Below are 20522 nucleotides of genomic sequence, written 5' to 3'. Positions count from 1 at the left end.
ATGAACATTTGATGTGAAAGTATTCTAGTCATTAGCAAATGACGAAAATTGCATAGCTGAAAAGTTCTTTTGCTACTTATTCCATGATGGTTTTACTATTCTAACAGCTGATGATGCAGAGATGCAATATTGGACGTGTGGTTATAGAGGACTCTGCAGACGGTTCTGTTATGCCCAAGAATATATTGTTGGACACCATGGTTGTCCTCGCAGATACAGGTATATGAAGGATCTATTTGAAATGTACACATGTAACATTTTGTATCATGTATATTGTCTGAGAGACCTTGATGGTGTCTGATCAGCTTTGTCAGACATCCACAATAACAGTAGTATGTTGGATTTTTGCTGTTCTGATTGTAACACTTTTTTGTGCTATTTCCTGATCCTTCAAATTTTGTTGAGTTCTGTCAGCTAAGAGGTATCCGAGAGGACTTTTTGCACAAGCCCTCACTGTGTTTTTGTTCATTATTTGCAGGTGCTGTGCTGTGCGGTTTTAGCAGTGACTGACAGTCTCATACCTGCAGCAGGACATCACAGGCTGAGGACTGGTCTGCCTTTTTGACATGGATTGGATTGAAAGGGGTATAGAAATAGATGATCATGGTGGCACCTATGGAACTAATCTTGGAGACTCCTTTGGATAAAGCCTACTGTGAACAAATTGCAAGCCTTATGGTAAACGACAATGACAATGTTTGTGGAAATTTCAGATGATGTCAAGATCAATTTACAGTATTTTGCTATGGTACCTGAATATGTGTATCTGAAAGCGTGTAGTTGTGACTGCTTTCATTACAGTACATGGAACATGATACATGGTAATGCAACTAAAATAGAGTTCATTTGAAAAGCAGCACTCAAAGTACTGAAATCATCTCTAAAATACTGTAGGCTCAATCTTATAGTCCACAGTGAAATTATTTCCATAGCTATTATTAATGCATTTTCAAACAGTGGATATTTAGCTTTGGAAATGAGTGGTTGACTGACAATAAAGGCATAATAAGACTTTATTTGTTGTTTTGTTTTTTATTCAAAATATCAGGTATTTGAATATTAACATTAGATGATAGATTCCACTCTGTTGACCAGAACTGATGATAATTCAATAATAAAGGTTGTACCAGATGCTTTCATTTGACATCCTTTGACTGATGCAATGCTGTTAGTCAATAACATTGTCATGATGCTTTGGAAGGAAAGATATAAGATATATAGATAGACGCATGTACTCTGACCACTGGTTGAATCAATGAAAACAAAAAAAACGGTTTCCTTTATTTTTTGTAACTTTCTACAAATAACTGGTGTGCTTTGTACAACGAGGGGACAATGACAGTCAAGTGACTGACCCCAATAGCAGCCAGCCAGTCAGCCAGCAGCTGTGGTGGAATGGTGCTTTTGTGAATGAAGTGTAATAATTCATGCTCATGTTTATGTCATCTCACCAGTCGTTCTATGTATGAATATGTTTGTTTGGCATATTCTATGGCATAACTCTGTCATAGGCCATTATACTATGTTATATGACAATTTATTACAATGCCATACCACTGCCCTTTTAGTGGAATGGCTAATATCTTAGACACTGCAGATGTACAGTAGCCTCTAGACTTGTTCACCTGCTGCTATCTTGGACCAGGTCACCGTTCGGTATAGTACAAATATATTGCGACCAATTCACAAATAGTAATACATCACCAAATTATATAAAACTTGCCACGAAATTCTAATTGATAGCTACTCAATGCTTTCACTAGTAACAACCTCTTATGGTTGTATGGTCATAGCACTGAGACTGCACTTGTGAAGGTGGTAAATTACCTTTTAATGGCGTCAGACCGAGGCTCTGCATCTGTCCTCGTGGTATTAGACCTTAGTGCTGCCTTTGATACCATCGATCACCACATTCTTTTGGAGAGATTGGAAACCCAAATTGGTCTACACGGACAAGTTCTGGCCTGGTTTAGATCTTATCTGTCGGAAAGATATCAGTTTGTCTCTGTGAATGGTTTGTCCTCTGACAAATCAACTGTACATTTCGGTGTTCCTCAAGGTTCCGTTTTAGGACCACTATTGTTTTCACTATATATTTTACCTCTTGGGGATGTCATTCGAAAACATAATGTTAACTTTCACTGCTATGCGGATGACACACAGCTGTACATTTCAATGAAACATGGTGAAGCCCCAAAATTGCCCTCGCTAGAAGCCTGTGTTTCAGACATAAGGAAGTGGATGGCTGCAAACTTTCTACTTTTAAACTCGGACAAAACAGAGATGCTTGTTCTAGGTCCCAAGAAACAACGAGATCTTCTGTTGAATCTGACAATTAATCTTGATGGTTGTAAAGTCGTCTCAAATAAAACTGTGAAGGACCTCGGCGTTACTCTGGACCCTGATCTCTCTTTTGACGAACATATCAAGACTGTTTCAAGGACAGATTTTTCCATCTACGTAACATTGCAAAAATCAGAAATTTTCTGTCCAAAAATGATGCAGAAAAATGTATCCATGACCCTTCCTGTCTCAGCCTCCAGTATTTATGCTGCAGTAGTTTATGTGTCGGGGGGCTAGGGTCAGTTTGTTATATCTGGAGTACTTCTCCTGTCTTATCCAGTGTCCTGTGTGAATTTAAGTATGCTCTCTCTAATTCCCTCCTTCTCTCTTTCTTTCTCTCTCTCGGAGGACCTGAGCCCTAGGACCATGCGTCAGGACTACCGGGCATGATGACTCCTTGCTGTTCCCAGTCCACCTGGCCTTGCTGCTGTTCCAGTTTCAACTGTTCTGCCTGCGGCTATGGAACCCTGACCTGTCCACCGGACCTGCTACCTGTCCCAGACCTGCTGTTTTCAACTCTCTAGAGACCGCCGGAGCGGCAGAGATACTCTTAATGATCGGCTATGAAAAGCCAACTGACATTTACTCCTGAGGTGCTGACTTGCTACACCCTCGATAACTACTGTGATTATTATTATTTGACCATGCTGGTCATTTATGAACATTTGAACATCTTGGCCATGTTCTGTTATAATCTCCACCCGGCACAGCCAGAAGAGGACTGGCCACCCCTCATAGCCTGGTTCCTCTCTAGGTTTCTTCCTAGGTTTTGGCCTTTCTAGGGAGTTCTTCCTAGCCACCGTGCTTCTACACCTGCATTGCTTGCTGTTTGGGGTTTTAGGCTGGGTTTCTGTACAGCACACTCCAACACTCAGAAATGATTTGCAAACTAAGCATGTCTTAAGTGAGTCCGCCAGATCAGAGGAAGTAGGAATGACCAGGGATGTTCTCTTGATAAGTGTGTGAATTGGACCATTTTACATTTTACATTCAAAATGTAACAAGTACTTTTGGGTGTCAGGGAAAATGTATGGAGTATAAAGCACATTATTTGCATTAGGAATATAGTGAAGTAAAAGTAAAAGTTGGCAAAAATAAATAGTAAATTACAGATACCCCCCAAAACTACTTAAGTAGTACTTTAATGTATTTGTACTTAAGTACTTTACACCACTGGAAGATACGGCTTGTGACTAGCCTGGTGCAGTAGAGGTTAAAGGCATGGATGTTATCTGTAAACAAGTGCCACTGCTTTGTGCACTGCTTTGTATTCTTCGTCTATCAGTCTATCTTTGTACCTCTGCTATTCAGTCAGCACAGCGTGACACTACCACAATGGGGTAAACCCCACAAATCTGTTTACATGAGGCTTTCTATCGTCACAGTTATATCACAGCAAACCACACAGACCTTACACCAGCTGGTTTAGCCCAGCAATTTAGGGGGAGTGAACAGGGTGGGTTTCTGATGTTATTCAGTAGTACTTTATTTTGATCAACTGAAACTTATTCTTTTGAAAAGAGACTTTAACAAATACCCTGCTCTATTTGAAATTAAGAATAACTGTGTCGGGTTGAACGTTGTTTAACAGAATCATGAATGCTCTTTTCTGGAACAACACGATGTAACTTGGGATATTTTTCTCTTTAGTATTGTACTGTTTGATGTGTATTAAAATAATTAACATTAAAGAGTAAGATTAAATTATGGGCAGATAATTAAGTGTATGCTTTGCTTTGACAGTGAGTCATAAATACGTATATTTTTTGACTGGCAGAACAAACCTACCTCCATGTCAATGACTGTTCATGGCCTTATCTCTGCAGATAGCTAACCTGTATCTCTTCAGATAGCTAACCTGCTAACCTGTATCTCTGCAGATAGCTAACCTGTATCTCTTCAGATAGCTAACCTGCTAAACTGTATCTCTGCAGATAGCTAACCTGTATCTCTTCAGATAGCTAACCTGTATCTCTGCAGATAGCTAACCTGTATCTCTTCAGATAGCTAACCCGCTAACCTGTATCTCTGCAGATAGCTAACCTATATCTCTTCAGATAGCTAACCTGCTAACCTGTATCTCTGCAGATAACTAACCTGTAGCTAACCTGTATCTCTTCAGATAGCTAACCTGCTAACCTGTATCTCTGCAGATAACTAACCTGTAGCTAACCTGTATCTCTTCAGATAGCTAATGTTGATAAAACAGTTACTGGAGACAGGAGATCAAGTTGAGACATAGGACGAGGTGGATATTGTATAATAAGGCAGTTTATTAAATGGTAAAAATATCTGGCAAAGCGTGCTGCACGGTCTTGTTCGTTCAGCTCATATCGAAGCATCAGAAAAAGAGAACCTAAACATATTTCACAGTTCATTATACAGCAAATGGAAGTAGGTTGAGTCTGGTAGTCTGGCCTTCTGATTGGTCACTCTGGGTCGTGGGTAGTCCTGTTCGGGCCTGGTGTCAACGTTCCATTGGCTCTCAACAGGGTTCTTTGTCTTAAAGTCTCATCCTTGAATATGATGTGTGGGTTTGTTTTTTAGCAGAGGCCTGTTCATGGGGGAGGGGTGTGTGTGTGGGTCTGTGGCTGTTATCTGATGAGAACAACATGTGTGGGGGAAAAGAGGGGGATGGGTGCCTGTTGTGTCAAGTATAGCTTGTGTTGAGAAGTTGTTAAAACAAGTTTCCAGTATCTATTACAATTTCTTACACTAACCTGCTAACCTGTATCTCTGCAGATAGCTAACCTGTATCTAACCTGTATCTCTGAAGATAGCTAACCTGTATCTAACCTGTATCTCTGCAGATAGCTAACCTGCTAACCTTTCTGCTCTAAACCAAGTGTAACGTTGCAACCATGACGCATCATACAGTCAACTTCTTGACTTGCCATCAAGTGGGACAAGCGCCTAATCAACCACTACTTTTGACTATGGTTTACAGCGACAGTCTGTAAAGATTTCCAGGAATTTCAACTAATGAACAATCAAACCTGTTAAATCAAATCATATCTTATTTGTCTCATGTGCCAAATAAGTAGACCTTACAGTGAAATGTTTACTTACAAGCACTTAACCAACAATGTAGTTCTTTTTTCAAGAAAAATACCTAAAAAAACAAGAAATAAAAATAACAAATAATTTAAAAGGATCAGTAAAAACATTCTTATGTTTTTGTTGTCATATTAAATATTAAATGAAGTGCTATTTGCATGTGCAAATGTAATGGGATGGATGTACTTGCTTCATTGTTTATGTTTTGGTTGGTGGACATGGCCCACTCTTTGACTGTATGCACATTACAGAGAGTTGCTCTGATCTACACTCCAATCCGCTAGGTGGCAACACGGCTGCTAATCTGCTACTAATCAAATACAGGCGGACGTACAGAAGTTGTTTAGCGGTGGACGAGATGGGTGAAACCTCTTCGGTTGAGAATGAATTTGATGACTGGTTTATCGAGTCTTTGAAAATGTAAGTACGAATTATTTTGTGAAAGTGAGTTGAGACTTCCTTGATATATTTAAGTTGCTTAAATCATGCTTCACGTGTCTCTGTGGGAAAACAATAGGGGTAACGTTACATTCACAGGCGCAATGTTTTACAACGTTGCAGATAAGACTAGAATATCTCTAACAGTATATACTTGCTGCTTTTCTTATTAAATGTGATGCACCTGCTCTAAACCGAGCTCACCTTACACGCGTAGTTCTCTTTCAGATACAATCATATTCACGAGTATCAACTTGAACATCCTACAAGAGCAATTGAATGGACATCAGAAAAAAGTAGGCCTACTCATAATTTTCACATTTTACAAGGCTATATAGTACGTTTTGATTATAACCAACAAACCACATTGATTGTGTTTAAATGACTTTTTGTCTTTACCCCACAGCTATATGTGTTGCAGGTTACAATTCGGATAAAAATGAAATTTTAGAGCTGCTTTTGCCACCGAAACTTTTCGCTGATGATAATCAGGTAATGGATTGAAATGATTAAAGCATGAAACAAAACGTTTCAAGACATCAATGATGTATTGCAAATGTCACTGACTACCAATGTGTCTATTCAATGTGGGCAGGGTCTTTGTGCAGAACGAGATTTCAAAGTTGTCCATGGAGGTTTCTCAGATGGCTCCATTCATTGCCTCAAACACATTCCAGGAACAAGGTATATCATAGTAGCCATTGATAATGTAACTTCCTTTTGTTGCCATGAGCTTTCATCTTCAAACTGTTGTTTCTTGTTAAGGTGTGTCGTTACCAATGATGGCTTCAACTCAAATCTCCAGGTGTGGGACTTAGGAGGAGACGGTTGTGGTGAGTAGATCTACTGTTTCCTTGTCTCCTTTTCTATGTATTACAGTATAATACGACTGCAGTATCTATCTACTCTCCACTTTATACTGCACATTCAAATGATGATTTACAACCTGATTAGGCACCAGTCAGCATCGGTCTTACCCACATTGAAATCTTATTTCTGTTGTGTGATTTGTCTTCAAATGCTAGATGTCATAAAGAGGACAGGAGTTTTACAACTGAAGACTGCATCATCAGATAACAGTGTCAAAATAGCCCCTGGGTTAACTGGAGGCCCATGTGTTCTTCATGGCTCTCAGATCAGCGATATTCAACTCACTGAGCTGACGTCAGGAAAGCCACTCTACTCTCTGGGTAATAACCTGTTTTATACAGTGACACTGAAGCATTCCAGGCAACTCTAATTGCCTATAGAGTATAATGTTGGTGTACAAACACGTGTATAACAGTCAAGGATATCTTTTTCCCTTCCATCTCAGGGAAAGACATTCCAGATTTACTAAGCTCCCTGCAATTTGTGAGTGGCAGTGTATTTCTCGCTTGTGCCTGCAATGGCGACCTGTATGTGGGGGACACACGGAAGCCTTCCGCTCCTCAGAATAACCCAGCTGGAGGGAGAGAAGGCGCCCTCTGGTGTATGGGTGTTAAGACAGACCTGTCCTCATCAGACCCATCCTCCTGTAGTGTAGCAAGGCTCTCCTCCGCCTGCCAAGTGGTTGTGTCTGATCTAAGGGACCTGAGAGCCCCCTTGTGTCAAGCCCAGCTTCATGTCCAGAGGAAAACTACCAGTGATGACTTCATGAAGGTGACATGGGCGCCTGCTTTAGACAACTGTCTGGCTGTGTCAGGTGAGCAAAATGTCACGCCTTCATCCTGCTTTATGTGATTCATTCATGTCTTATGGATAGTACAAAGTCATTTCTTGCTTTCTTAATACATGTTCCAATTGAAGGCTCTTGTAATACAGAACTTTTCCATTGAATTTGTCTTCCCTTCTAGGTTTTGATGGAATGGTGCAAATCTACGACACTGCCTCTTGGAGACCAGAGTTGATGGAATTCCAGCCTTTTTTTATCCACCGAGGTCACATGATGTCCGATGATCAGTTTGACACTTCATTAGCTGTGGTCACCACTCATGTTTGGCATCCAAGTCGACCCAGGACTGTCCTCTCTGCTGCTGTAGACGGGTCTGTGCATGTATGGGACTGGGTCGACAAAGCCACTGCCAGCTGTTGACATTCAAACACACTTACAGCTCAATGTTAATCATTATGCAGCTTTGGACCTTGCCTGAAGTCTACATGTTCTTTTCATTATGTAAGGAATATGTAAAGCACTATTTGTGATAAGATGACACTTGTTCATCTTCCCATTCTTATGGGTAGTTGTTATTCCCATACTGTACACACATTTGCACGGAAGAGGTATTCTGAGTTTGTACTATTATATTTTGTAAGAGACATTCGATTATAACATTTTCATTAAACTGATCTCTTCATGTACCTGCTAAATAAGACAAACCCTGGACAATGAACCTAAAGGTGGACGGCAGTATCACTTGCATCGCATTTTCTTCACTCACAATATTATGTCAATCAAAAAGATATACACAGCTTGTTAGATATTTTTAGTTCTGCATGCCATTCACATGAATGATTAACAAGATGTTTTTCTGCATAGCGAAGGTTGCAGGCAGGATAGTAATGTGGAGGTAGTTGAGGCAGGACTAATCGTAGCATCATTTAGAGATAAGGAACATATTCAACCAATTTTGCACATTGGAGTTATCCCCTGTGGATTAGCAGGCAATACAGAGAGGCTCACTGTCAGTGCATTACATAGAGTCTGAACAATAGCATACATTTTTAACAAAAAAACATTTACAAATGAAGTAGTCATACATTTACAGTGCTATGTGGACTGTTTGTGAATTGTCCAACATCAGATAGAAAGTGCTTAAAGACCAGAATGGGGTGTGGGTTTAGCAAGCCAATGCAGTTTGAACAGATGAGTCACAGTAGATGAGCAACCACTTGATGATACAGGGATGTCTGTTCTTTCAATAGGGCGCATGACTTAAATTAACACCTGAGGTTGTAGTCTTGGAAATGTGCTTGGCAAACATAAGGAATTGCATGACTACATTGAGGTGAAAGGAGTTACATTGCACAACTGCAAGTAAAAGTATGCCATTTAAATAGACCACTGCTTAGAGATTAGCATCCGATGGCAGCATGCATTGCAGTCCATACAGTCAGACGTCATAAAATGATCACATCTACATATTATATTACATTTGATTTAACTGTGATTGCATTTTGAGAAATTGTAGTGTTGGTTGCCTTTTTTACACAAAACAACTTTGATATAAATGATCATGTTTCATTATTTTCAGATTGCTTCTTTTCATATAAAGACGATCGTGTGTCTCTACTGACCACTGAATCTGATTGGAATTGGAGTGTAGTACTGAAATAATAACCCAACAACAAACTAGAAGGTATTTCCTTTCTCGTCAATGGTCTGCATGACATCACTGAGGGGAAAAGACACAAAGGCAATCTGTTCAAGCTCACTTTTCTCACCACATTCCATCAGGCAAGCAAAGTGCTCAGTGTCCTCACTGTAGGCCAGGTCTGAGTAGCCACTGGGTCCACTGTGGACGATCCAGGGCCGGTCCCAACCTGACGTGTGCAGTGGGGAACGGTTCAAATACACCCCCAAGTCTTTCCTCGTCCTCTTATTGGTCGGGTGGGTGAAGAGTAGCCAGGTTTGCGTGTCTGAGGTCACTGGTGATGATGTGGTACCACCCATGCCCTCTTCACCTTGCTCAGGGGCAGGGAAGCCAATCACACTGCCTTGGCAACCACCATGGCACGGCTCCACTAACCTTGGAGCCAAGCGGGGCTTGTCAAAGTAAACCCCACTGCTCTCACTCAAAGCTTCCACTCTGTGACCTCTATGGCGGGCGTTGCAGTACAGGTGACTGCTGCCCTCGTGGTCTATGATCTCTGCCATCTCACATTCACAGGACTTTCTTTGAAGCATCCTGCCCATTTGCCATGTCTGACCGAAGTCGTCACTGTATATTGAGAGAGCATGTGGCTGTACCGTGAAGGGGAAGGGGAAGGAGAAGCATTTGAAGTGGATATAATAGGCATAGGTAGGAATGATCAATCTTCCATTCTCCATTTGAATGCCATGGCCTGGTCCCACAGCAAATGTAGCCCACCTTCTGACCGTTTTGCCAATCACACTCTCTGTCAAGTCCTTTGTCTGGCTCCAGCTCTGGCCCTCATCATTACTGGTGATGTAACACAGGTGGGCCTTATTCTTGCCTGTCCAGATCTGATGGTGCTCTGGAGTGTTCCCCAAAATGCAGATGAAAAAGAGAAATATAGTCTTGGTATTCTTTTCATACACCGGGCAGGGGTTCATGGTGCGGTGGTCTGGTAAACATGCTGATAACAGCTCCTGGGATTCTGACCACTGGGGAACAATGTGAAAGTAAAAAATGTAAGAATGTAACTCAACTAAATTAAACATGAAAACCTTCAACTGTGTATTATGATTATGATGTGTTTAGATTTGAAGTGACATTTACCTGAGTGGATCCATTTTGTTGTGTGCCTCTCCTCATAACAATCATTTTTGCATCACTGTCACTGGGGGAAGAGCGCTTCTCTGTAAAGGCAAGGAATGTCTGACTCTCTTTTAGGTAGATGAGAGCTGGGATTCTGTATGTCGTCCCAGTTTGCTCCTGTTTGAACAGAGTCGTTTTAGCAGGTTGCATTTTGATTCCCGGGAAATAACTCCTTGATGAGGTATTCCCCATAACTAAATGTCCTGGTTCCTGCAAACAGAGAGAGGGATTACTTACACACATGACAAATCACCTTAGACACAAATTTCACAATATTCCCTGCCTGGACATGAAAACACTGTTTCTCAGTTGAATCGGCTAACGTTACGCTCTTATATCGCGACAGCTGACGTTCAAGAAAAATAATAAACATGCAAAAAAGATAGGCTAGTACTAACGTCGAAATTAGTCAAAACACATACTTACGGGAGCTGGCTTTTTAGGCTACAAATCACACCGTTGTGTCGTGAGACCCAGTCAAAACGGTCATAGTCTAGCTATCTCTAAAACAATTTGTACGCTAATTTGGAAGCGTGTCGTGAAATATAAGCATAGCTGGCTCGTCGCTTGTGCTGTGCGAAGTCAGTAGCGCCGCAAAAAATACCAAAATCATTCTATACTGCTAACCGCTGGCGGGAATGTGGTACTAGACTGCAAATGTTGCCGTGTTGCTAGGATACCTACAAATTCCCACATCCTGAAAAGGGTATTATTTATTTATTTATATATATGGCTGGTTACAGTTATGGGAGAGAAAGTAACATCGGAAAGTAAGTTGTGTAAATATTTAAACAATACAGCACACAACAAACATAGGTTGCCTACTCAGTGGCGATTTTAGTATGGGATGGAAGTGGGATGCATGCCAACAAAGCCACTACACAACACTAAACAATACATGAATTGCACTATAACGCTGACAAACGGTGCCCACAAATTGTTAGGGCCTACATAAAGCTGTCCCAACAGCAGTCCCAACATCTTACCACTGCTACACCTGGCTCTCAGCAGAGCCTTGCCTGGCAGCGAAACAGTTCATTCAGTCTCATTTACTGCCGTTTAAAAAAACATAGCTGATGACTGACTTGCTTAAACAAATGTGGTTTCTAATGACAATTGAGATGTACAAACTATGACATTAAGGGGACGACAAGCGGATAAGAGGCAACCCGTAATTTCGATTAAGACATTAATGAGCGAGCTAGGACTGACGTAGTCAATATAACTATTTGTTCAGCACTTTTGAAATGTACAGTTACAGAATTCAGAACATGGGCCGTTCTTACAGTGTTCTACCTGTACACCAAGTCAGAACCCTAGGATAAACAAAGGGGGTATATAAGTGTAACAGTACTCTGCTTGCGTTGTGTACAATCAATCACCGACACGAACTCCAATGTGTAGCACCAGTCATGGAGATTTATTCTGATAGGAACAGTACAAAATTGCACGTCATGCAATGCACGGCTCACCATCCAACTCTGCACTCACGCACGCTGGTTTGGTGCTTGTTCACTGGGCATGTAGTTACCAAAAGAATACAATTACAATATACAATATAATATCTTTAACAATGTACCTGATAGGAACAGCACAGAATTGCACGTCACGCAATGCACGGTTCACCATCCAACTCTGCACTCACGCACTGTACAAAATATATGACCCCCCCCACCAAGTTGCTAGCTAGTACTGGCGGGAATTCTTTACAACAAAATGCACAACCAATATTCTCCAAAAAAACACTGCATCTTGTGTGATGTTCGAATAACATTTACAAACAAATGTATATAAATTGTACATTTATATCTTCACTTGGGAGTATAAAAATCACTTTTGAGTACAGTGCTTTGCAACCAACAACTTACCGCTGGTTTGGTGCTTGTTCACGGGGACGATTCTAACTGAAACATCCCCCCTCGTAAGCGAGCTACACAAACCAGCCAATAAGATGCCATGTTGAGTAGGTGAAGGCAAGACAAAACTAAAACCAAAAACCCATTGGCTTAACAATAAAGTGGCAAGGGGAATCACCAATATAACCTTGTTACATAAGCAGACAATGAAAGTGTCACACCCTGATCTGTTTCACCTGTCTTTGTGATTGTCTCCACCCCCCTCCAGGAGTCATCCATCTTCCCCATTATTCCCAGTGTATTTAATCCCGTGTTCTCTGTTTGTCGCCAGTGTGTCTTGTCTTGCTTACCAGAGTGTTTTTCCAAACTCCTGTTTTTTCCTAGTCTCTGTTTTCTAGTCCTCCTGGTTCTGACCTCTTGCCTGCCCTGACACAGCCCGCCTGCCTGACCATTCAGCCTGCCCTGAACTCGAGCCTGCCTGCCACCCTGTACCCTTTGGACTCTGACCTGGTTTATGAACTTTTGCCTGTCCTCGACCTGCCTCTTGCCTGCCCCTTGTTGTCTAATACATATCAGAGACTTGACGCATCTGCCTCCTGTGTTTGCATCTGGGTCTCCCCCTGTGTCGTTATCGAAAGCTCTTACAATTTTCGATGATTACATTTCTCTAAAACAGGTTATAGGATACATGTGCACCACCAAGTCAGAAAAGTAGGCAAAATTAAGAGGGGTAAATAGACCAAATTATTAGGGTGAGGCATATGGGCTACTAACATCTTACTACACAACATGCACTTAGTATTGCTTTCTTAGCTACAGTATACATATCTCCCTGGTATATTACATAATTTATGCAGCACCATAAAAAAATGTTTTCAAAACTACTGGGAACTGGGAAAAACATTGTTGAATCATGATGACGTCCCAGATTTGGGACCACACAGCCACTCCACCGAATACCAGTGTCACGATCGTCTTGACGTGAATGAGAGGACCAAGGCGCAACATGATATGAATACATCTTTATTTATAACGACGAAGATGATCACGAAACACTTAAACAACACTAACAAAAACAACAAACGATCGCGAAACTTCAACCGCAAGTGCACACACAAACTACTTACGTCGACATATGACCCACAAACAGCTAAAGCCTATGGCAGCCTTAAATATGGCTCCCAATTAGAGACAACCGAAACCAGCTGTCTCTAATTGAGAACCCATTCAGGCCACCATAGACTTTCCTAGAAAACTACACACCCATAGACACAGCTAGATACATACACTCAAAACAAAACCATACACTACAACCAACACCCCCTCTACCATATAATACCCCAAACACACACATACCCCATGTCACACCCTGACCTAACTAAAATAATAAAGAAAACAAATAATACTAAGGTCAGGGCGTGACAACCAGGCTACTGATTGCTTTGCAGTGCTTGCAGTTAGCCACTGTCACTGATTCCTTCCAAACCACTCATTGTTGAATTTGCGATTTCCAACTTGTTGTGTAATGTTTATGTCCAATGGCCGATAAGCAACGATACGTTTATTCTATAATTTCTCTTCATATGACAAGGATTAAAAAGGATTTGCCAGTATATTGTCGACTTGATTCATGATGATGACTGCTAGCTAAGATTTTGAAAGTATGATGTTGACATGATCAGTCCAATCAAGGCTGCTGCAGATATGTGATTTAACGTCATTTTATCTGTGGCCAATGACCTTGAGCCTTCTTGGATGGGCACTTCTAATGTAACTCTATGGCAGCACCCACGGGGCTAGATTCTTCTAGCTCTACCCTTAGACTTGGCGGTGACGTAGTGTCCCCATGAGTGACAGAACACTGAGCCAATCACGGCGCAACGCTCCATATTTTCTGCTGGCTTGCCCCACCATCACAGAAAGCACTCCCAAAAAATTAGGATTTACTGGATTTTGAGAATGTTGCTTAAGTCACCGCCAACTGTCTAACCATAGGTATCATCTCATATAATTATGTGTTTTTTATCATTAAACCTCCTAGACAAACATTTTAATTGGAACAGAATAGAAAAGTAACAAAAAACATGTTTTCTTTCTGACTGTCTCAGAGCCTTTTGGTAAATTCCCCTTCCTGGGGAAACTTGAGCTTTCATTGAATGGCCTCTGCAACGTGAAACTCAATGCTGAGGACTTCCCTCACCTGGAGGTAAAATCACTCTCTGGTTCTACAATACCCTGTCCTCACATAATCAACATGTCATCAAAGGTCTATTGGAAAGGCATATACATTTATTGTTAACGCCAGATGTAATTAAATCGCTAGAATGACTTAGATTGATATGGAATTACCTTCAATTTCATATCTGTTAATCCAGAAGTAAAATCTTGCGTAATTTGGTCATCAGAATCTGCCCATGGGAGATTACCTTCAATTTTTAACATTTGACATTTTAGTCATTTAGCAGATGCTCTTATCCAGAGCAACTTACAATTCGAATGACATTATTTTTGATCTGTATTGCATTTGACACAGGTGTTAGATTTGTCCTACAACAATCTGTCTGGAGATGTCCGTTGGTCTACTTCTCTATCTGAAAGTCTTTCATCTCACCGGGAATCAGCTTCAGGCCTTTCCTCCCAACAAGGCTGCCCCTCGCCATGACCCCTCACAGCTGTGAGTTCATGTTCATATTGGAATCACATGGTTTTTATTGTAGATTTTAAACTGTAGGTAAGTGCAGTTTTCTGGTCTAGTTCCCTCATTCATAGATGAAAACGTCCTGCTCAACAGGGTTTTACCACTAGAATGAAATGAGTGGCTTCCTGGTGTGCAAGTGCTCAGAAATGTGGCTCTTATGATTTGTTATCTGGTAAAAGTTTATGGTGTAGTACCTTACATTCCACTGGGTGGCAGTATAGGATGACAAAGAGGAGAAATTTACCAAGTGCTCTCATCATACACTTTTGAACAGAATACCTGCTAATAGTGATGGACAATAGACACTTAAGTAACTTTTTGAATTCTAGAAGTATGTGAAATATGTTAATATTTACTCCTACTGAATAGGGCAAAGGATAATGGCATGCAATTTCAAACTCTTGAGGTGCTGATGCTACAGTAGATGACAATAAGCTGCCCCCTGGTGTCTTCAGAAGCCTTGCCAACCTGAAAAGGTCAGTCATAGTTTCAAAACGTAGTATTATTCCTGTCCACAGTATGGTAAATTAAAGAAAACAGTGTAGTACATTACAGTGCATAATGCACACCTACCTGCATTCCTGTCTATCTGTAAACTGCCGTGGTAATACACTGAGTGAACAAAACATTAAGAACACCTGCTCTTCCATGACATAGACCGGTGGTTCTCAACTCCGGTCCTCGAGTATCCCCAACAGTACACATTTTCATTGTAGCCCCAGCCAAGCACACCTGATTCAATTTGACAACTAATCATCAGGCCCTCAATGAGTTGAATCAGGTACATTTGTCCGGGGCTACAACACAAATGTGTGCTTTTGGGGTTACTCAAGGACTGGAGTTGGGAACCACTGACATAGACTGACCAGGTGAATGCTATGATCCCTTATTGATTTCACCTGTTAGATCCACTTCAATCAGTGTAGATGAAGGGGAGGAGACAGGTTAAAGAAGGATTTTTAAGCCTTGAGACAATTGGAACATGGAATGTCTATGTGTGCCATTCAGAGGGTGAATTGGCAAGATAAAATATTGAAGTAAAGGTGTTATGGAGGAACCTGCAACAAAAGGGATATTTGCAACACCAGCAGGTTTCTCACAAACAAAATTGTGATGAACAGGACTTCGGGAATCCTCCTGTCTCTGAGGGGTTGGAGACTGAATACGTTAATGGTTGGTATACTATATTGTCAAAATAACGTAGCTGGCTTGTATAAAGTTGATTTTGCGCAATTTGCTTTTATTACTACTTCATGCTCTATAAAGCCAACACGTACTACTTGTTCTGCATGTTTTTGTCTCTTCTAGGATGAGTGGTCAATCCCAAAACTATTCCCCCACTCACATTTCTTGACACTGGGGCTGAGGGGAATTGTATGGAGCGTACTGCTTGCTACTACCAGAGCTTTGTTTCCTCAATGTGGCTGACAATAAGGTATGTACATCGTCAAGATATATTTCGGGAAGACTATGTACTGAGAGTCAGTGTAGTCCCTTGTCTCGTTATTGCCTCCAGATTGTTGAGGAAGAAGCACTGGTGTCTGTAGTTGTGTTTTGCTTTACTCGGTGAGCTTGTTATTCACTCACCCACTGACCACAGGGGAAGTGGTATGCTAACTCTATACTTATGTGAAGCCATTATTAGCTATGAATTTGAGTTTTGTAAAATAGTCCATTCTAGTATTAACACAGATTTTATTAACTTAAAAATGTTTGCTTATCATTGTATTTCCATCCAGGTGACCCTGTATTGTTGACTGACTTCCTCCAGGAAAGGCTGAGTATTAGAATTGGGTGCAAGAAGACATCGGGGGCTGGTTTCCAAGACCCAGATTAAGCCTTGACTAAAACGCATCCTCAATAGAGAATAGCCATTGTAAATACTTTTTCGACTAGGATTTCTGTCTAGGAAACTGATGCCAGAAGTTGTGAAATCCCCTTTTGATATTATGTATTGATTCCAAACGAAAGGTTCAAATGCAAAACAAATTATCCACATTTTGGCTTTGCATTCACCTGGTAAGTTAAATATGACTGCACAATCTTTGTTTTGATTTCAATATTTTTCAAACACTACATTTTGGTCTAAGTGACTCACTTTTGATATTTTTTTATTTTTATTTATTTCACCTTTATTTAACCAGGTAGGCTAGTTGAGAACAAGTTCTCATTTGCAACTGTGACATGGCCAAGAAAGCATAGCAATTCGACACATACAACACAGTTACACATGGACTAAACAAAACATAGTCAATAATACAGTGAGTGCAAATGAGGTAAGCTAATGGAGTTAAGGCAATAAATAGGCCATGGTGGTGAAGTAATTACAATATAGCAATTAAACACTGGAATGGTAGATGTACAGAAGATGAATGTGCAAGTAGAGATACTGGCGTGCAAAGGAGCAAGATAAATAAATACAGTATGGGGATGAGGTAGATAGATGGGCTGTTTACAGATGGGATATGTGCTGTGAGCTGCTCTGACAGCTGGTGCTTAAAGCTAGTGAGGGAGATATGAGGCTTCAGTTATTTTTTCAGTTCGTTCCAGTCATTGGCAGCAGAGAACTGGAAGGAAAGACGACCAAAGGAGGAATTGGCTTTGGGGGTGACCAGTGAGATATACCTGCTGGAGCGCGTGCTACGAGTGGGTGCTGCTATGGTGAGCTGAGAAGGCGGGGCTTTACCTAGCAGAGATTTGTAGATAACCTGTAGCCAGTGGGTTTGGCGGCGAGTATGAAGTGAGGGCCAACCAACGAGAGTGTACAGGTCGCAATGGTGGGTAGTGTATGGGGCTTTGGTGACCAAACGGATGACACTGATAGACTGCATCCAGTTTGCTGAGCAGAGTGTTGGAGGCTATTTTATAGATGACATCGTCGAGGATCGGTAGGATGGTCAGTTTTACGAGGGTATGTTTGGCAGTATGAGTGAAGGATGCTTTGTTGCGATATAGGAAGCCGATTAAAATTGATTGGAGATGCTTAATGTGAGTCTGGAAGGAGAGTTTACAGTCTAACCAGACGCCTAGGTATTTGTAGTTGTCCACGTATTTTAAGTCAGAGCCGTCCAGAGTAGTGATGCTGGACGGGCGAGCAGTTGCGGGCAGTGATCGGTTGAATAGCATGCATTTAGTTAACTTGCGTTTAAGAGCAGTTGGAGGCCACTGAAGGAGAGTTGTATGGCATTGATGCTCGTCTGGAGGTTTGTTAACACAGTGCCCAAAGAGGGGCCAGAAGTATACAGAATGGTGTCGTCTGCGTAGAGGTGGATCAGAATCGCCAGCAGCAAGAGCAACATCATTGATGTATACAGAGGAGAGTCAGCCCGAGGATTGAACTTTGTGGCACCCCCATAGAGACTGCCTGAGGTCCGGACAACAGGCCCCTGATTTTGACACACTGAACTCTATCAGAAGTAGTGGTGAACCAGGCGAGGCAATCATTTGAGAAACCAAGGATGTCGAGTCTGTCAATAAGAATGTGGTGATTGACAGAGTCGTAAGCTTTGGCCAGGTCGATTTAATATAGCTGCACAGTAATGTCTCTTATCGATGGCGGTTATGATGTCGTTTAGGACCTTGAGCATGGCTGAGGTGCACCCATGACCAGCTCTGAAACCAGATTGCATAGCGGAGAAGGTACGGTGGGATTTGGAATGGTCGGTAATCTGTTAACTTGGCTTTCGAAGACCTTAGAAAGACAGGGTAGGATAGATATAGGTCTGTAGCAGTTTGGGTCTAGAGTGTCTCCCCCTTTGAAGAGGGGGATGACCGTGGCAGCTTTCCAATCTTTGGCAATCTCAGACGATACGAACGAGGCTGAACAGGCTAGTAATAGGGGTTGCAACAATTTTCAGCGGAATTTTAGAAAGCGGGTACAGATTTTGCAGCTCCATCAGAACATCAGCTATTTGGGTGAAGGAGAAATGGTGGGGGCTCTGGCGGGTTGCTGCGGAGGGTGCCGGGCAGTTGACCAGGGTAGGGGTAGCCAGGTGGAAAGCATGGCCAGCCGTAGAGAAATGCTTATAGAAATTCTCAATTATAGTGGATATATCGGTGGTGACCGTGTTTCCTCGCCTCAGAGCAGTGTGCAGCTGGGAGGTTCTTTTATTCTCCATGGACTTTAGTGTCCCAGAACTCTTGAGTTAGTACTACAGGATGCTAATTTCTGTTAAAAGCTAGCCTTAGCTTTCCTAACTGCCTGTGTATATTTGTTCCTAACTTCCCTGAAAAGTTGCATATCATAGGGGCTATTCGATGCTAATGCAGGATGTTTTTGTGCTGGTCAAGGGCAGACAGGTCTGGAGTGAACCAAGGTCTATATCTATTCCTAGTTCTACCTTTTTTTTGAATGGGGCATGCTTATTTAAGATGGTGAGAAGGCACTTTTAAAGAATAGCCAGGCATCTACTGACGGGATGAGGTCAATGTCATTTTAGGATATCCCGGCCAGGTCGATTAGAAAGGCCTGCTCGCAGAAGTGTTTTAGGGAGCGTTTGACAGTGAGGTTTGGTCGCGGGCAATGAGGCAGTGGTCGCTGAGATCTTGATTGATAACAGCAGAGGTGTATTTGGAGGGCGAGTTAGCATGACATCTGAGGGTGCCCATGTTTACGGATTTGGAGTTATACCTGGTAGGTTCATTGATAATTTGTGTGAGATTGAGGGCATCAAGCTTGGATTGTAGGGTGGCCTTGGGTGTTAAGCATGTCCCAGTTTAGATTACCTAGTTGCACGAGCTCAGAAGATAGATGGGGGGGGGGGGGAAATCAATTCACATATGGTATCGAGGGCACAGCTGGGGGCAGAGGGAGGTCAATAGCAAGCGGCAACAGTGAGAGACTTGTTTCTGGAAAGGTTCATTTTTAGAAGTAGAAGCTCGAATTGTTTTGGTACAGACTTGGATAGTAAGAACTCTGCAGGCTATCTTTGCAGTAGATTGCAACACCGCCCCCTTTGGCAGTTCTATCTTGGTGGAAAATGTTATAGTTAGCGATGGAGATTTCAGGGTTTTTGATGGTTTTCCTAAACCTGGATTCAGACACGGTTAAGACATCTGGGTTGGCAGAGTGCTAAAGCAGTGAGTAAAACAAAGGGAGTAGGCTTCTAATGTTAACATGCATGAAACCAAGGCTTTTCCTGTTACAGAAGTCAACAAATGAAAGCACCTGGGGAGTGAGAGATGAGCTAGGCACTGCAGGACCTGGATTAACCTCTACATCACCAGAGAAGTAGGAAAAGGGTACGGCTAAATGCTATACGAACTGGCCGTCTAGCACGTTCGGAACAGTAAAAGGAGCAGGTTTATGGGCACGATAGCATAGATTGAAGACATGGTGTACAGACAAAGGTAGGATGTGAGTACATTGGAGGTAAACCTAGGCATTGAATAATGATGAGAGAGATATAGTCTCTAGAGATGTTTAAACCAGGTGACGTCATCGCATATGGAGGTGGCACTACATGGTTGGTTAAGGCATATTGAGCAGGGCTAGAGGCTCTACAGTGAAATAAGACAGTAATCACTAACCAGGACAGTAATGGATGAGGCATATTGATGTTAGAAGCATGCGTAGCCAAGTGAACATATGGGTCCAGTGAGTGGTTGGGCTGACTGGGGACACGGCGATTCAGACAGTTAGCAGGCCGG

The 20522-nt window shown here is 41.8% G+C and overlaps 2 protein-coding genes and 1 pseudogene across 5 annotated transcripts; 2 read left to right on the top strand and 1 right to left on the bottom strand.

Annotated features, from left to right (window-relative positions):
• Positions 1-5709: 5709 nt before the first annotated feature.
• wdr73 (WD repeat domain 73) lies at positions 5710-8210 on the top strand. 2 transcript variants are annotated; one of them, XM_055943380.1, is made up of 8 exons: positions 5710-5820; positions 6067-6134; positions 6260-6330; positions 6434-6522; positions 6604-6671; positions 6864-7028; positions 7154-7522; positions 7674-8210. In XM_055943380.1, the coding sequence occupies exons 1-8, from the start codon at positions 5759-5761 to the stop codon at positions 7910-7912; spliced, it is 1131 nt and encodes a 376-aa protein (XP_055799355.1). In that variant the 5' UTR covers positions 5710-5758; the 3' UTR covers positions 7913-8210. The 2 variants fall into 2 exon arrangements, with proteins under 2 accessions (XP_055799355.1, XP_055799354.1); XM_055943379.1 differs by having other exon boundaries at positions 5711-5820; positions 6245-6330.
• Positions 8104-10973, bottom strand: LOC129868973 (sialidase-3-like). Of its 3 annotated transcripts, none has more exons than XM_055943377.1 (3): positions 10742-10973; positions 10281-10529; positions 8104-10165 (listed from the first exon to the last, which is right to left on the bottom strand). In XM_055943377.1, exons 2-3 carry the CDS (start codon positions 10509-10511, stop codon positions 9170-9172), a joined length of 1227 nt encoding a protein of 408 aa, XP_055799352.1. In that variant the 5' UTR covers positions 10512-10529; positions 10742-10973; the 3' UTR covers positions 8104-9169. The 3 variants fall into 3 exon arrangements, with proteins under 3 accessions (XP_055799352.1, XP_055799351.1, XP_055799353.1); XM_055943376.1 differs by having other exon boundaries at positions 10746-10972; XM_055943378.1 differs by having other exon boundaries at positions 10281-10436; positions 10746-10972.
• Positions 10974-11064: 91 nt separating this feature from the next.
• Positions 11065-16186, top strand: LOC129867871 (X-ray radiation resistance-associated protein 1-like; annotated as a pseudogene).
• The last annotated feature ends 4336 nt before the right edge of the window (positions 16187-20522 follow it).

The sequence above is a fragment of the Salvelinus fontinalis genome, chromosome 13, assembly GCF_029448725.1.
Source record: "Salvelinus fontinalis isolate EN_2023a chromosome 13, ASM2944872v1, whole genome shotgun sequence".
NCBI lineage: Eukaryota > Metazoa > Chordata > Actinopteri > Salmoniformes > Salmonidae > Salvelinus > Salvelinus fontinalis.
This window is presented reverse-complemented; position numbering and strand designations above follow the sequence as displayed.

What these genes read in the sequence shown, in the direction of transcription:
- LOC129868973 (XM_055943377.1), bottom strand. Translation starts at nt 10,511, where the DNA reads ATGGGGAATACCTCATCAAGGAGTTATTTCCCGGGAATCAAAATGCAA. An exon ending in AACAAAATGGATCCACTCAG is followed by an intron (nt 10,166 to 10,280) that starts GTAAATGTCACT and finishes ATTGTTCCCCAG; the next exon opens with TGGTCAGAATCCCAGGAGCT.
- wdr73 (XM_055943379.1), top strand. Translation starts at nt 5,759, where the DNA reads ATGGGTGAAACCTCTTCGGTTGAGAATGAATTTGATGACTGGTTTATC. An exon ending in TGAATGGACATCAGAAAAAA is followed by an intron (nt 6,135 to 6,244) that starts GTAGGCCTACTC and finishes TTTACCCCACAG; the next exon opens with CTATATGTGTTGCAGGTTAC. An exon ending in TTTTCGCTGATGATAATCAG is followed by an intron (nt 6,331 to 6,433) that starts GTAATGGATTGA and finishes CAATGTGGGCAG; the next exon opens with GGTCTTTGTGCAGAACGAGA.